We start from the raw sequence: 15,693 nt of genomic DNA, 5'->3' as shown, positions 1-15,693 counted from the left end.
TCCAACACCCATTCATGATAAAAACTCTCAGCAAAATAGGAAGAGAAGGGAAATTCCTCAACATAATTAAGGGCATTTATAGAAAGCCAAAAGCCAACATCATCCTAAATGGAGAGACTTTGAAAGCATTCTCCTTGAGAATGGGAATCAGACAAGGATGCCCTTTATCACCACTCTTACTCAACATTGTGCTGGAGGTCCTACCCAGAGCAATTAGGCTAGAAAACAAAATAAAGGGCATCCAAATTGGTAAGGAAGAAGTCAAAGTATCTCTACTTGCACATGATGTGATCTTATACACAGAAAACCCCAAAGAATCCACAAGAAAACTACTGGAACTACTAGATTTCAGCAAAATTTCAGGATACAAGATAAACATACAAAAATCAGTTGGATTCCTCTACACCAACAAGGAGAACCTTGAAGAGGAAATTGCCAAATCAGTACCATTTACAATAGCCCCCAAGAAGATAAAATACTTAGGAATAAATCTAACCACAGACGTAAAAGACCTACACAATGGAAACTACAAGACACTACTGCAAGAAACCAAAAGAGACCTGCCTAAATGGAAAAACATACCTTGCTCATGGATAGGAAGACTCAACATTGTGAAAATGTCAATTCTACCCAAAGTGATTGACAGATACAATGCAATCCTGATCCAAATTCCACCGTCATTTTTTTTTTGAGATGGAGAAACAAATCACCAACTTCATATGGAAAGGCAAGAGGTCCTGGGTAAGTAAAGCATTACTCAAGAAGAAGAAGAAAGTGGGAGGCCTCACACTACCTGATTTTAGAACCTATTATACTGCCACTGGAGTCAAAACAGCCTGGTGCTGGCACAGCAACAGATACATAGACCAATGGAACAGAGTTGAGAACCCAGACATAAATTCATCCACCTACGAGCAGCTGATATTTGACAAAGGCCCAGAGTCTGTTAATTGGGGAAAAGACAGTCTTTTAAACAAATGATGCTGGCATAACTGGATATCCATCTGCAAAAAAATGAAAGAAGACCCATACCTCACACCATGCACAAAAATGAACTCAAAATGGATCAAAGACCTAAATATAAAATCAAAAATGATAAAGATCATGGAAGAAAATATAGGGACAATGCTAGGAGCCCTAATACATGGCATAAACAGAATACAAACCATACATAACAATGCACAAACATCAGAAGAGAAACTAGATAACTGGGAGCTCCTAAAAATCAAACACTTATGCTCATCAAAAGACTTCACCGAAAGTGTCAAAAGACAACTTACAGACCGGGAGAAAATTTTTGGCTACAACAAATCTCATCAGCATCTGATCTCTAAAATCTACAAGAAAAAAAAAAAAATCTACAAGATACTGCAAAACCTCAACAACAAAAAGACAAATAACCCAATTAAAAAATGGGCAAAGGATATGAACAGGCACTTGGCCAAAGAAGACATTCAGAAAGCTAACAGACACATGAGGAAATTCTCAAAATCATTAGCCATTAGAGAATGCAAATCAAAACTATAATGAGGTACCATCTCACCCCAACAAGGCTAGCACTAATCCAATAAACACAAAATAATAAATGCTGGAGAGGTTGTGGAGAAATTGGAACACTTATACACTGTTGGTGGGAATGTAAAATGGTACAACCACTTTGGAAATCGATTTGGCACTTCCTTAAAAAGCTAGAAATAGAAGTACCATATGATCCAGCAGTCCCACTGCGTGGAATATATCCTAGAGAAATAAGAGCCGTCACATGAATAGATACATGCACACCCATGTTCATTGCAGCACTGTTCATGATAGCAAAAAGATGGAAGCAGCCTATGTCCCCATCGATGGATGAATGGATAAACAAATTATGGTATATTCACACGATGGAATACTACACAATGATAAAGAACAACAATGAATCCGTGAAACATCTTATAACTTGGAGGAAGCTGGAGGTCATTATGCTGAGTGAATTTAGTCAGTTGCAAAAGGACACATATTATATAAGACCACTATTATAAGAACACAAGAAAAGGTTTAAACACAGAAGAAAACACTCTTTGATGGTTACAACGGTGGGGAGGGAGGGAGTGGGGTATTCACTAACTAGATAGTAGACAAGAATTGTCTTAGGTGAAGGGAAGGACAACACACACTACAGGGAAAATCAGCACAACTGGACTAAACCAAAGCTAAGAAGTTTCCTGAATACAACCAAACACTTCGAGGGACAGAATAGCAGGGGCGGGGGTCTGGGGACCATGCTTTCAGGGGACATTTAGGTCAATTGCCATAACAAAGTTTATTAAGAAAATGTTATGCATCCTACTTTGGTGAGTGGCGTCTGGGGTCTTAAAAGCTAGCAAGTGACCATTTAAGATGCATCAATTGGTCCCAACCTACCTGGAGAAAAGGAGAATGAAGAACACCAAAGACACAAAGAACATATTAGCTCAAGAGACAGAAAGGGCCACATAAACTAGAGACTTCATCAGCCTGAGACCAGAAGAACTAGATGGTGCCTGACTACCACCAATGATCACCCTGACAAGGAACATAACAGAGAGTCCCTGAAGGAGCAGGAGAAGAGTGGGGTGCAGAACTTAAATTCTAGTAAAAAGACCAGAGTTAATGGTTTGAGACTGGAGGGACTCCGGAAGACATGGCCCCCAGACTCTCTGTCAACCCAGAACTAAAACCATTCCCGAGGCCAACTCTTCAGAGAAAGATTAGACTGGACTATGGGACATAAAATGATACTCTTGAGGAGTGTGTTTCTTAGCTCAAGTAGATACATGAGACTAAATGGGCAGCTCCTGTCCGGAGGTGAGATGAGAAGGCAGAGAGGGTTAGGAGCTGGTTGAATGGATATGGGAAATCAGGGGTGTAAAGGAGGAGTGTGCTGTCACAGTATGGGGAGAGCAACTAGGGTCACATAACTATGTGTGTATAAATTTTTGAATGGGAAACTAACTTGGATCGTAAACTTTCACTTTAAAGCACAGTAATATATATATAAAAAAAAAGGTGGTGGCCAACGGAAAAGGCAGAGACCTGGTCTCAGGTCTTGTGCTTCCCCACCCTGCCTCTTCCTCCACACTGCAGCCCCTGAGGGCTCGTGGACCTTTGGGGTCCCTCAGGCCAGAGTGTGCAGGAGTGGGCCTAAAGAGAGAAGGCTGGCCCCCGAGCAGCAGGCAGATGGAGAAGCCCATTCATTTACTCCCAGACTGGCCTGATGACTTTTGGTGCACCTCTTACAAAGTCATTTAACCTCTCTGTCTGTTTTCCTCTCTCTTGCCAAGTGCAGGTCTCAGTTCCTCTGGGAGTAGAGGCATAACTCTTGGGTAATCACTTAGGTGCTGAGGGATGTGCGTCAGCGCTTCAAGGACACGAGGGGCCGCGGGCTGCGGGCTGCGGTACGGCTCTTCTTTAAGCACCTAACTCATTACTAGCCTGTGACTTAGGCTCTGGGGAGCACCTGACTTCGTAATAAATAAAATAATGTTCTGGGCTCAAACAATAGGCATCATATAATTATAGAACAAAGTACACATTGTTTCTGGGAACATGACTACTGGCTACAGAAATCAAATTTACCTCATTGGATGTGAGAAAATTACTTTAAAAATTGATTTATAAGAAGCTACATAAAAACTAAACCTGCAATTCTTCCTCTCCTGAATGTTCTTTGAGATGTGCCTGAATACTGCTATCAGTGCTGGATTGCATCTCTGTAATTGTCTTTTTATGGATGGCTTTTTTTCCCTCTGATGCATAGAAATGTATTAGCAAAATCAAGGTTCTTTCCGGAAATAAACAGATGCGAGATTAGGCCATTCTTTGTATCGGTGCACATTCGTTTTTGAGAAAGAGACAATTTTACTCAAAGACATGGTATTCGACTTTCAAAAGGCTATTTTCTAAGTACCTGCCTATAATAAAGAAAGTAATTAAATGAAACTTAAGTATTAAACAATATTTAAGCAGAGGCGAGATGGGGGATGTTGTCATAGTGATACATGTGAGTCAGGTATAAGTAATATGAAAATGAGCCACCAATGCTGAATATTTAGTGATGAAATGTTAAACACAAGGTCTCCAGAGTGGTTTTAGGGTTTCGGTTAATGATACTATCAATGTTACAAGTTAAAATTCAGTTCAGAAACATTTATCCAGAGCTTTCCCAACTCTGCCCTTCGCAGGAGAAGCCCTGGCTCTCTGTGGGGAAGAGGGAGGAAAGAGGAGGCTGAGGACCTCACTGGGAGCAGCACCAGCTCCTGTCTGTAACCTGGACTGTGCTCACAGCCAAGACAGCCAACTAACTAGCATTCATGCTGTCCTTGAGACACTCCAGGGAGGACTTGATTAAGTTTCCTTCCACGGCTCATTTCAGGGACCGAGAAGGCTTGCGATGAGTAATTTCCTCCTGACATGGTATTTAAAACCCTTATACACTGTTGGAGGGGATACAACCTCCTTAGAGAGAGATTTAGCAATTTCCATCAAAATCAAACGCGCCCACTCTCTGATGTGGTCATTCCACTTTTAAGAACTTATCCTACAGACTTACTTACACAATGTGCATTTGTGTCTAACGATGTGCACTGCAGTGTTATCTGCAGGAGCTAAAGCTGAAAACAGGCTAAATGTGAGCTCTAACAGGGCTGGAAGGGTGTTCCTGTCCCCGGCATGGGGCTGGTGCTCAGGAATGACTAAAGGACCGTGGGGCCTCCTGTGACTCCCTTCTGCTTGCCCAGTGGGGAGATCACTCCTTGGAAAGGAGGACTCCGTTCTGTGGTGGCCCAGGCACTGACTGACCTCCTCCACTGGCCGGGCATCTGCAGCGAGGCTCTGCCCTGGGCTCTGGGTCTGGAAGCTGAACCAGAACCTTCCTGAGGGACCCTGGACCTTTGAGATGGGGCCACAAGTGGTCACTGAACACAAATCAAACCTTGAAGCCAGTACTAAGAGGGGTCAGTGATGCCCTTGAGGAGGCCACTGAGAAAGCACAGGCCAGAGGTAGGCCTTGGGGGCAGAGTCACCCCCCAAAATCCATAGGTTGGTGTACCATGGGCTAGGGCTCCCATCTCTTGGAGAAGCTCTTGTCCACACTCATAACCATTTGAATTCATCCAAAGCACAAAAGAATGGGAGATTCAGATACAACCAGGGTTTTCGACACAAGCCAGAGAGAACTGGCCAAAGCCTTTGAATGTTTCAAGTACAGTGTTTTCCAAGATTTTAAACAAAATGTACCCAAGTGTTTAATGAGATTATTTTAATGCAGAACCTACAACCACTGTCTGTCATGTTGCAAATAGCTCTCCATGCTAATCAAATGCCTCTCATCTTTTACAATGGATTCATGACTGGTTCATATAAAGACAATAAAAATTAAATGAGTCATGAGCTCCTAAACCATTTTCTTTTGGTTTTAATAACTCACTTTTAAAGGAGAGCTGGCTGAGAGCATATGCTTCATTAGAATTATTTGTTCCTGGTTTTACACAATTTAGGCATGGGAAAAAAGTGAACCTTTTAACGCATCCTTCAAACACTGCCACAAATACTTTCTTCTAATGGGTTTCGTTTTTTCGGCTTTTATCACTGTACTATGCCGACATTTGAAAGCCCCAAATAGTGAGATTTGGTGGAAAAAAACAAAGCAAAACAGAGTGGTTCTTTCAAGACATTTGAAATATACTGGGTTTGTTGTAGGCCTTTTAAAAAAAATGATTACAATAGAAAAACGTTTCCTCTGCCTGAGAATATCCTGGCCGAACAATTTCATGTGCTGGTCTTCGAGCCTTCTGCTCCCCTCTCTGGCAGGGGCAGAGGCCAGCAGCTAAGGAGGAACACTGGGGCATCAGTGCACACCCCGCATCCAGAGTGAGCAGCAGGCAGAGATGGCCAGAGTGAGGTCTTGGCAGTGCTGTGTGGCTGGCTCAGTCACCGAGAGGGCCACCCACTCCTGGGTATTGAGTCTCAAGAGCAAAGAAGAGCCCAGAGAGCTACGGTTGGGGTATGCAGGCTGGCTGCAGGCATATTGGCAAGTTCCTTGACCCCTGTGAGTTACTTAGCCCCGCCCGCCTTGTGGAGTTGTGGTAAAGGCTAAGTGGGATGATACTTGTACACAGACCAGCACAGGGCCTGGTGCATGGTTTACATGGGAGCTGTTTAATATTCATGGCAGAAACAATAACAACAACACTAGCAAAGTTCAGCTGGGCAGCCATTGTCTGTGATCTTTGAGACGTCCTCTTCCTGCTTCTGCCCTCCTCCTGGGTACGTCTCCTGCTCCTGAGGGTTTTAAGGGGCAGTGAGGAAGACAGTTAGGAGGTGATATTGTTTGTACAGATGCGGATGGACATTCAGGCCAGGTTTGGGGACAGTCACTCTACCCTGAGTGGCTGCCAGGTGTTCTGGATGGTCTGAGAATTGGAGGGCTGGGCTGGAATGGGTTTGCATATTCAGTTTCTTCGGAAGTAAAGCAGGCCCTTTCTATGACCAGACCCCAGAACATTGAGTATGGAGGCCAGGGTCTGGTGAGGAGGGGTGGGTCTGCCTCTGAGATGGGGCCCCACCATGGCCCCCCAACCTTGGATCTGAGCCTGAAGGAGGTATAGGGGCTGCAGGGAGACCCCACTTGCCAGGACAGGTCGAGGGTGGATGCGTTCCAGGTCCAGGTGAAAAAGTGAGGGGCCCAGGGGGGATCAGGGGTATTCTCTGGCTTCTGTGCAAGACTCCCACACTTGACAAGGTCCCTGCCTCCAAAGTGCCTATGACCTCAGGGATGACAAAGTCCTCAAAGTTTGACTCGGTCTATGTTCTGCTTGGATTCCTGCAGTGATAGGCCTCTTGCTGCCTCCTAAGACTGCTCTGCGGGTTGGGAGTTCTTCCTGAGGACCAACATTCCCCTTCAGGCTCTGACTGTGGCTCTTGAGTGTGGCAGAGACACCTGCCCCTTCCCCATGTGGCGCTGTTGTCTGAGCAGAGCAGGGCCCACAGGCCAGGGCGATCTGGGGTGGGGTGGGGACACCGGCTTCTTGGTGCCCATCTGCCCTGCCCATGCTGGGCTGGGAGGAGGAGGGCTCCTTGTCAGGACACAAGCATGGACCTGCAGCCCCTGGTCTGTAGCCTCTAGCTCACAACCCAGCCCAAGACCAGACAGGCAGAACTCAGGCGCTGCTGGTGGCCACCTCTCACTTCTGGGGTGGGGACAGTAGGCCGAAGGCCCTTGAGGGCTGAGGGGGAGGCTGCAGGGCCAGGGCTGAGGCACAGCCATGCCCACAGCTGCTTCAGTAAAGAAACTGACAGCCAGCCAGGAAGCAAACAAATTACAGGCTGTACTTTGTTAGCTCTAGGGAACACTCGTGTGAGCAGAAACTATTGATTTCTCATCAAACAAACACAAGGACGCATCATAGTCCATAGACCCACTGCAGGAGGGGCTGCAGCTCCTTCCCTGGGCTGCTGCCTCTGCTGGGAAGCTTCTGTCTTTGGGGTCTTTGCACTGTGGTCCGAGGTGCTGGTCTCTGCTCAGTGGTGGTTTTATTTCCCCTGATGTGGCTAAGGCAGGGACTCTCATGCAAGCTGGGCTGGAATGAGGTGGAAGCATTTACGAATCACCCAGTTGTGTGCATGCCATCCTGGATGGGTGGCTCAGGAATCTTTAGGAGGTACATGGGGCCAGGCTGGACTTCCTAGCAGCTTAAGAAGGTACCATGAACTGAGCCATGGCCATGGGAGGGAACCCCAGGCAATTGCCAAGGGCAGATTGGGGCACTGCTCGGCTTCAAGTGAGCCATCGGAAATGAGGGAGGAAGACCCCAAGAGCTTTAGCAGGGCTCCCCTCATTTCTAGGTCCCACCTTATTTGGGGACCATTGGTCCTCTTTGGGTGCATTTTTAATCTTAGTCTGGAAGGGGTTCAGGACTTCTGCAGGGACGTACCTCTGCCCTGTCACTCCCCGATGAAAAATCTATGGCTCCTCACTGTTTCTAAGAGAACAGCCAAGACCCTTAGCTGGTATCCAAGGCCCTCATGTTCTGGCCCCAACCTGTCCCTCTAGCCTCCTTCCTCTTTCGTTCATCGAACATCCTTGTTCCCTGAAACCCTGGCCGAACTGCTCCTTCCTCAGGTCCCAGAACGTGCTTCCTCCTGTGAATACGGACCTGCCACACTATGTTATAATTCGGTTTGTGTCTCCCTTGCCCACACCTCAGGCAGGCTTGCACCTCACCAGCACTTAGTAACTGCATCCAAAGGCTGAATTCCCCACGTGGGCACACGACTGGGCGACTCATAAATGCTTCTGACAGCAACATTTGCGGGCTGTGGAATCCGAGTGGCTCCTTCTCACTTGACTCCGGGCTAGAGGGGGTACATTTACTTTCTGATCAAATATTATTCTGACACTCAAGGCATCCTTGATGTTTGCAAGTCAGAAAAGTTTAATTACATGTGTCATTAGCATGGCATTCTGTAATAGCTCTGTGACTGAATTCATTAACAGAATTCTTAACAGATAAGACAAATTAATATTTTGTTGCCCATGAAAGCTTCTCATTAAGAGAGTAGTGAAAAAGTGATTAATATTTTGTTGCCAATCAAGATGTCTCATACAAATGACAAAGAAAGGAGGCCCACACCTTGAGGTGCACGCTGATCTCCCTGCCTTGGGTGTTGTAGGCTGATCTGCTTCCCAGTTTGTGACCGTGTTTCTGTGCCAGTGGCTAATCACAGTGCCGGCAATTATACTTCATCTCTGATTGCTCTCCCAGATGCAGTTATTGTCAGAGTCGGGGTGGGTGCTGAGATGCCATGGGCTGAGGGGCTCTGGGGGCCTGGGTAGCCCCTGAAACTCTGCTCTGTCAGTGTTGTCCCCTGAGCTGTTATCCCGACCAATTCTTGCTGCAAAGATGCCCTGTGAATCCCGATGACCTGGCTCTAGCCCTCTCCAGCTTGATTTCCTTCCTGTCTCCTCACTGTTCCCAGAGTGGGGCTGCCACTTATGAACCCCGCCTGTGTGCCAGGCACTGAGCTAGGTGCTTCAGACTTAAGTGGTCAGCCTGAAAATGCCCCCCCACAGAGGGCATTATTATTATCGCCATTTCCCACAGGCCCAGAGAAGTTGAATAGCTAGCCCTGGGCTGCTCTGGGTTTACTGACGGTGGCTGGTCAGTGTCTCTCCCTGGATGAATCCAGGCTGATGTGGACAGTGGTGCCCCCAACTGTAGGCAGCAGAGTTATCCTGGGCCACATCTGATGGGGGAGACTCTCTGGGCTGCTGTTGGCTGCTCACTGGGGACTCAGGCTGCAAAGTGCTGAGAATGTTGCTTAGCAGCACCAGTAGTAATAATAATAATGATAATGAGAGTGATAATGATAATAAATTTAATGATAGCTAGCATTTGTGGAACACTATATGCTATAGGGTCACTATGAGTCAGAATTGACTCAGTGGCAACAGGTTTGGTTTGGTTTTTGGTTTTTATATGCTAAGAACTTTACATGCCTCTTCTCATTTAATACTCACTATAATCCTGGTGGTGCAGTGGTTAAGAGCTCGACTGCTAACCAAAAGGTCAGCCGCTTGAATCCACCAGCTGCTCCTTGGAAACCCTATGGGGGCAGTTCTACTCTGTCCTATCGGGTCACTATGAATTGGAATTGACTCTATGGCAACCGGTTTGGTTTCTTGGAGCCCTGGTGGTGCAGGGGTTAACAGCTCGGCTGCTAACCAAAAGGTTGGCAGTTTGAATCTACCAGCTGCTCCTTGGAATCCCTATGGGGAAGTTCAATTCTGTACTATAGGCTCACTATGAGTTGGAATCGACTCGATGGCAATGAGTTTTTTTTTTTTTTGGATAATCCTATGGGAGCCTGGTGGTGCAGTGGTTAAGTGCTTGGCTGCTAACTGAAAGGTTGGCAGCTCGAACCCACCAGCTACTCCATGGGAGAAAGATGTAGCTATAATAAAGATTACAGCCTTGGAAACCCTATTGGGCAGTTCTACTCTGTACTACAGGGTTGCTATGAGTCGGACTCAACTCAATGGCAATGGGTTTGGTTTTTGGTTATAATCCTATGATGCAGGTGCTATTATTTATCCCATTTCACAGATGAGGAACCTGAGGCTCAGAGAGGTCAAGTATGCATTCCAAGGTCACTCAACTAGTAAGTGGCAGAGCTGAGACTTAAACCCAAGTCCTTTTGATCTCAGAGCCTGTGCTCTTCACTAGCAGGCTGGTTGCCTCCCTCCCTGAGGCATAGGCAGCCTGTGTGTGTGTGTGTGTGTGTGTGTGTGTGTGGTTATTGTGTATATTGTGTGTACTGTGTGTGCTCGTGTGTATAAGGCTAGGATCCCTGGGGGGCTGGCGCTGACCTGTACCCTCTCGTGGGGGTTTCTGAGAAGCACAAGGCCTTGCTTGTTTGTGGGCTGCTAACTTGACCACAAGCAGCGAAGTGTTTCCTGGGAGGTTACAAGGGGCCATTAATCTCCTGTTGCACCCACAATTACCCAAATTGCTAACCTTATTGTGAAACGTAGAAATGCAATTGAGTTGGTGCTGGAGGCATGTTGGAGGGAGGGGAAAAACACTCAAGGTAATTTAATTAACTGATGGCAAGTACATTAAGAGGAGTTCTGCCTCTGTCTTTATTTCTGATATCTTTAGCACGTGGATGTTCAGACAGACACGGTGCCCCATCCTGGTTCTGAATCAATCACCACTGGCCAAACGTGCTTAAAAGCTGATGCTCCCACATCAGTAGCTTGTGCTGAGAACTTTTGTGCACACAAACCTGTGCACCCCAATACACACACACACATACACTCTACACCACACACCATACCACACACACCCAGGCTGGCCCTAGTCTTTACAAATGGGACACTGTTCTCTCTTGCTGAGATCTCAGACAAGCCCTGGTCATTTCAGGCCCAGAGGGCAAAGGACTCTGCCTACCCAGCATCTGTCCATCAGGCCCTCACTAGGGAGGCTTGTTGTGCTGGCAGCGACATTCAGAGATGTGTAGGATACAGGCTATGCTCACTGTGGTGGGGAAATTACAAGGAAACCATCCTGCCCAGTGTGACCACGGTGGGAGAAGGGCACCTGGCCATCTCTTCCTAGGGTAGAACCTGCAGAGTCACTCCTCTTTGCATCTGCTTCCCCCATGATTTCCAGGGTACAGCCAGTAAGAGTCCTGGCTCCAGTTGTTCCTGCAGAATTCCTGCTGGGCCTGTCTTCTGACAAAGCAGTCTCAGAGTTGGAGGGACCATCAAAGTCATGGGGTTTAGTTGCCCTTGGTGGCTAGCAGCCGCCTTACAGCACTGCTGACTACAGTCCCTGCCTCAGCTTGTATGCCCCTAGGGATGGGGAGCTCACTGCCTCCTAAGATAGCTCCCTCCATTGCAGGGAAGTTTTGATGGTTGTCATGGTATTCCAGCTACAAAGCTCAAATTGGTCTCCTTTTGGAGGTGTATCTTGGCTCTTTGTGCTAGTCCAACACATGGGGTCATACAACCCAGGCCAGTTCCCTCTGCCACAGTCCCTATCCCAGCCCTTTAGAAATGCTAGCAGGAACTGTCTACTCATCCCACACATCTTCCTTCTCTGGGCCAAGCATCCCATGGCAGACCAGCTGGTCTGTCCTGAGCCAAGGATACCAGGCCTGTCCCTTCTTCTGCCTGAAACTGTATTCCTGTTACTATAGTGGGACACCTGTCAGCTGTTCCTGCAGCTCCCTACATGGGTGACATCACTCTGCTCACATGATCTTCTGGGAAACTACATCATCCCTGTGCCAAACCTGGGCCAATAAATCTACCTGAATTATTCTATTTAATCCTCACAGCCCAGTAGAAGGGATATTCTGCTAATGTTTTATAATTATAATGTTTTCATACAGGTTAATTCACTGAGGATGAGTGAGTTAAGAAATTATTCAAAGTCATGCAGCCAGTGCAAGAGGGGATGCTAGGGCCCCAAACCAGACTGACTGGATCCTCAGGGAACAGAAGTATCCCTTGGTTGTTATGCAGGCTGCATGAGCACAGCTGCTCTTCTTCCACCCAGAACCACTCAACTCATCAAACCCACACCCCTCACCCAGCAAACAAGGCCCCCAAGGCAGGGCCCCTCTACCCTGTTTCCCTTCACCTCCTTACCTGTCCTCCAGCCAACCCAGCCCAACAGCTCACCTCCACAGAGATTGCCCCTTTCCTCATGATTAGATGTGCAAATCCTACCTAGCTTTAAGGTCCAGCATCTTTCCCTTGGCTCCCCAGCCAGATGTGCTCCCCGCTACTCTGGAGCTTCCCGCCTCCTACCTGGCTGTACCTCTCTGTTGGCTTGTGGGTCATCCCACCATGCCATGTGGCCTCCACTGTCATAGACCACTCCTCTCCATGTCCCATCTTCATGCCCATCTGCAACCTTTGCTAATGCAGGCCAGCACAGAGGCCTCCTGCCCTGGCCCCCACGGTCTCCCCTGGTCAACACACCTTTTCCTTATCCTGGGCACGGCTACCTGGTTTATGGCCACCACTCATCCTGCTCTCTGCAAATGGTGGACTTTCATTTCCTGATGCCTCCCAGGTGACAACAGGCTTGAAAGGCACCAAGCATGGGATGTTAAAATAAAACACTTTGACTTGCCATTGCCATGCAGCAACTAGGGCAGCTTTCTTTGCCCGGGAGATACACTGGAGATTGGGATAAATTCCACATAACTTACATTGATGTCTTCTAAGTCCAGGAAGTTCAGGGTGAGCCCATTGCGCTTCCAGATGATCGGCGGCCGCAGGTCTCCATGGATAGCACAGGTCAGCACCGTGCTTAGCCCCACGGTCACTGTGGTAACGCTGACCCTTTCCTCAGGGGAGAGGCTGAGCTGAATCACCCCTACAGACAGAAAAAGGGGACGGTGGTCAGGTGCAGACCCAGGTGGACTTACTCATGGGCAGTAGCCCAGGTAGGCTTTGGGGCTCCCTAAAATTGTTCACAACTAAAACAAACCAACCAACCAACCTACCTGTTGCTGTCGAGTTGATTCTGACTCATAATGATCCTATAAGACAGACTTGCCCCATAGGGATTTCAAGGCTGTAATCTTTATGGAAGCAGACTGCCACGTCTTTCTCCTAGAAATGGCTGGTGGGTTTGAACTAGTGACCTTTTGGTTAGCAGCCAAGCACTTAACCACTGCGCCACCAGGCCTCCTTTGTTCACAACGTCCAGACTAAATTTACAGAGAGACTTTTTTCTTGGGAGAGGGGGCCACAACTTAGGTCAGATTCTCAAAGAGTTCACGTGTAGGAGAACCATCTAGGCTATGGCTTTGCGAGCCGAGCTGAGGATGTGGGCTGTCAGGGCCACACGGCCTCACACAGAGACCAGAAAGACTGTTGTGCTGGCCCTGCTCAGAGCTCCCCAGGACTAATGAAGTCTTGGCCCTGCTAACTGCAGTCAGGGTCTACTGGCTGAGCTGATAGGCTTCTCTTCCATCTGGGGGCAATTTAAAGGTTGCAGTGTCTGAAGTCTGGGGAATGAACTAGCTGACCTTTGAAGGTTCATTTCTGTCTAAGGATTCTCTGAATTTGGACTTGGATTTCTGCTCTGCAACTATGTATCGTAGCCTTTAATTTTCTGAAGTGTATTTTAGGCTGCACAAATTATTAATCCTTGCCATTTTACACTTGATAACTGGCATTAAGACTGGTCATTCTTCAGGCAAATGGGAAGGATCTAAAATATTTCCCTGCAATCACAGGCTTTTTTAAATTCTCAGGATTTATGAAAAAGCAATCAAACTTGGGCTGCTCAAATGCCGAGATGGGGCTAGGCTTGGAGGGAGGGTCACCAGCCCGCTGATGGGACTGTCTCCCCCTGCTCTGCCCCCAAATCTGCCCACCCAGAGGGCTTGGGGCAGCAGCCAGAAATGGGGTGACCTGAGGGAGGCAGGCTGGCTCTGGGCTGGTGTCTATTCCGGAATGCTAGCAAGCATGCTGGGAGCCTTACTCACTCTCACCACTCCATTGAGATCTGGGGGACTCTGGGGGTCCTGATAGGTGGGACCCCCCAAACTCTGCTGCAAAGCAGAGTTGGGAGCTGAGCTCTTGACTAAGTGGGGCATTTGTTACTTGTGACTGGTGGCAGCACCACTGCAGGCAGCATATCTGTGCTCTGTACCCTTTTGGCAGTGTGTGGGGGGCAGGGGTAAGGGAAGAGAAACAGCTGCCCAGGTGCAAGGCACAGCACAGCTGAGCCAATGAAGTGACAATAGGTGCAGCAGGTCAGCTCCTAAATAGCAAAGCCCTTCCTCCTCCCCACATACTCACTGGCCCAACCCTGGGCCTATGAAGAAGAACAAGATGAGGCATTCCCTGGGTTATGAATGTCCAACTTACGTACAACTGGTAGTTACAAACCAACTCCCGTAAAGCCTATTATAGTAAAAATTCAAGGTACATACAATGGTTTGTAAGAACAAACAGGCACTACTTTGTGACGTGCATCCAAATATTATTACTGTATTACTATGTTAAAGACGTTCTAGTGTATCTGGAAGTGTTTCTTTAATGTTTTTCAAGTATAGGAAAGTACACGATATCCTATGTACTGATTTAGGAGACAATATTGGAGCCATTATTCCCTGTCCTAAAATGTGACCCAGCTGAAGCTGAACTCACAAGGACTCACAAGGACACATCTACTGGACCCTGAGGTATGAAGACAATAGCTAGGATAATCTTGGAAAACATCTTTTAGGGAAACTTTCACATAAACAAATCATAAAATGCAGCACAAAAGACCCATTTGCTTTCCACCCTTGTCTTTTTTATTAGGATTTAGTGAATAGTAAGATTTGTTGGACTAATGAAGATCCTCCTGACTGTTATTACTGAAACCTGTACCAATGATTGTTAAGAAAGACAATTCAAAATGTAGGATTATGGAGATTGAGTAGTGTCTAGCTAATCTGTGAAAAGGTGAAGCTGTCAATGGTTTTTCCCATTTGTAATGTTAATATATACTGATGACTTGTCCATTTTCCCACTCTTATCTATTCTGTAATATTTCCTTGGACTTGGGCAGACATGGCTTTGGCGGCATGCTTGTTCATTTCCCGCTTTTGCTTCTTTGAATGTATGCCAAATCTTTTATTGCTTTACTAAACTTTGTGATGTATTTACCCTACAACAGTAGTAAGACAAACTTTTTAAAAAGAAAAATTTTTTGATGAAGGTTGGTGAAGGTTTACAGAATAAATAGTCTCTCATTAAACAGTCAGTACACATATTGTTTTATGACATTGGTTAACAACACCACGACATGTCAACACTCTCCCTTCTCGACCTTGGAGGACCTTTTTTTTTTTATACGTAGCCAAAGATACACCATTTCAAAAATTTCTACATGTACAATTCAGTGACATCAATTACGTTCTTCCAGTTGTGCTGGTATTCTCACTGTCATTTTCCAAATTATTCCATTACCGCTGTCTTCAACTCACTGTCCCCTAGGCTTCCCATCAAACATTTTGAGTTGCTGTTGTCAATTTGATCTCACATAGATAATTCTTTTTTTTCTTTTTTGTACTTTAGATGAAGGTTTACAGAACAAATAGTTTCTCATTAAACAGTTAGTACACATATTGCCCTATGACAATGGTTAACAACCCCAT

General features: G+C 46.7%; 1 protein-coding gene across 1 annotated transcript in view; it reads right to left on the bottom strand.

The window, feature by feature from the left end:
* Positions 1-15,693, bottom strand: part of FSTL4 (follistatin like 4) — a 482,307-nt gene that overhangs the window by 55,450 nt on the left and 411,164 nt on the right. The window contains 1 exon segment of the mRNA XM_004384723.1: positions 12,745-12,911. Coding sequence (XP_004384780.1) covers positions 12,745-12,911 — 167 coding nt within the window.

Source organism: Trichechus manatus, unplaced genomic scaffold (assembly GCF_000243295.1).
Source record: "Trichechus manatus latirostris isolate Lorelei unplaced genomic scaffold, TriManLat1.0 scaffold00127, whole genome shotgun sequence".
NCBI classification, from domain to species: Eukaryota; Metazoa; Chordata; class Mammalia; order Sirenia; family Trichechidae; genus Trichechus; species Trichechus manatus.
Note: the sequence above shows the minus strand (reverse complement) of the source record. Positions and strands in the feature narration are given on the sequence as shown.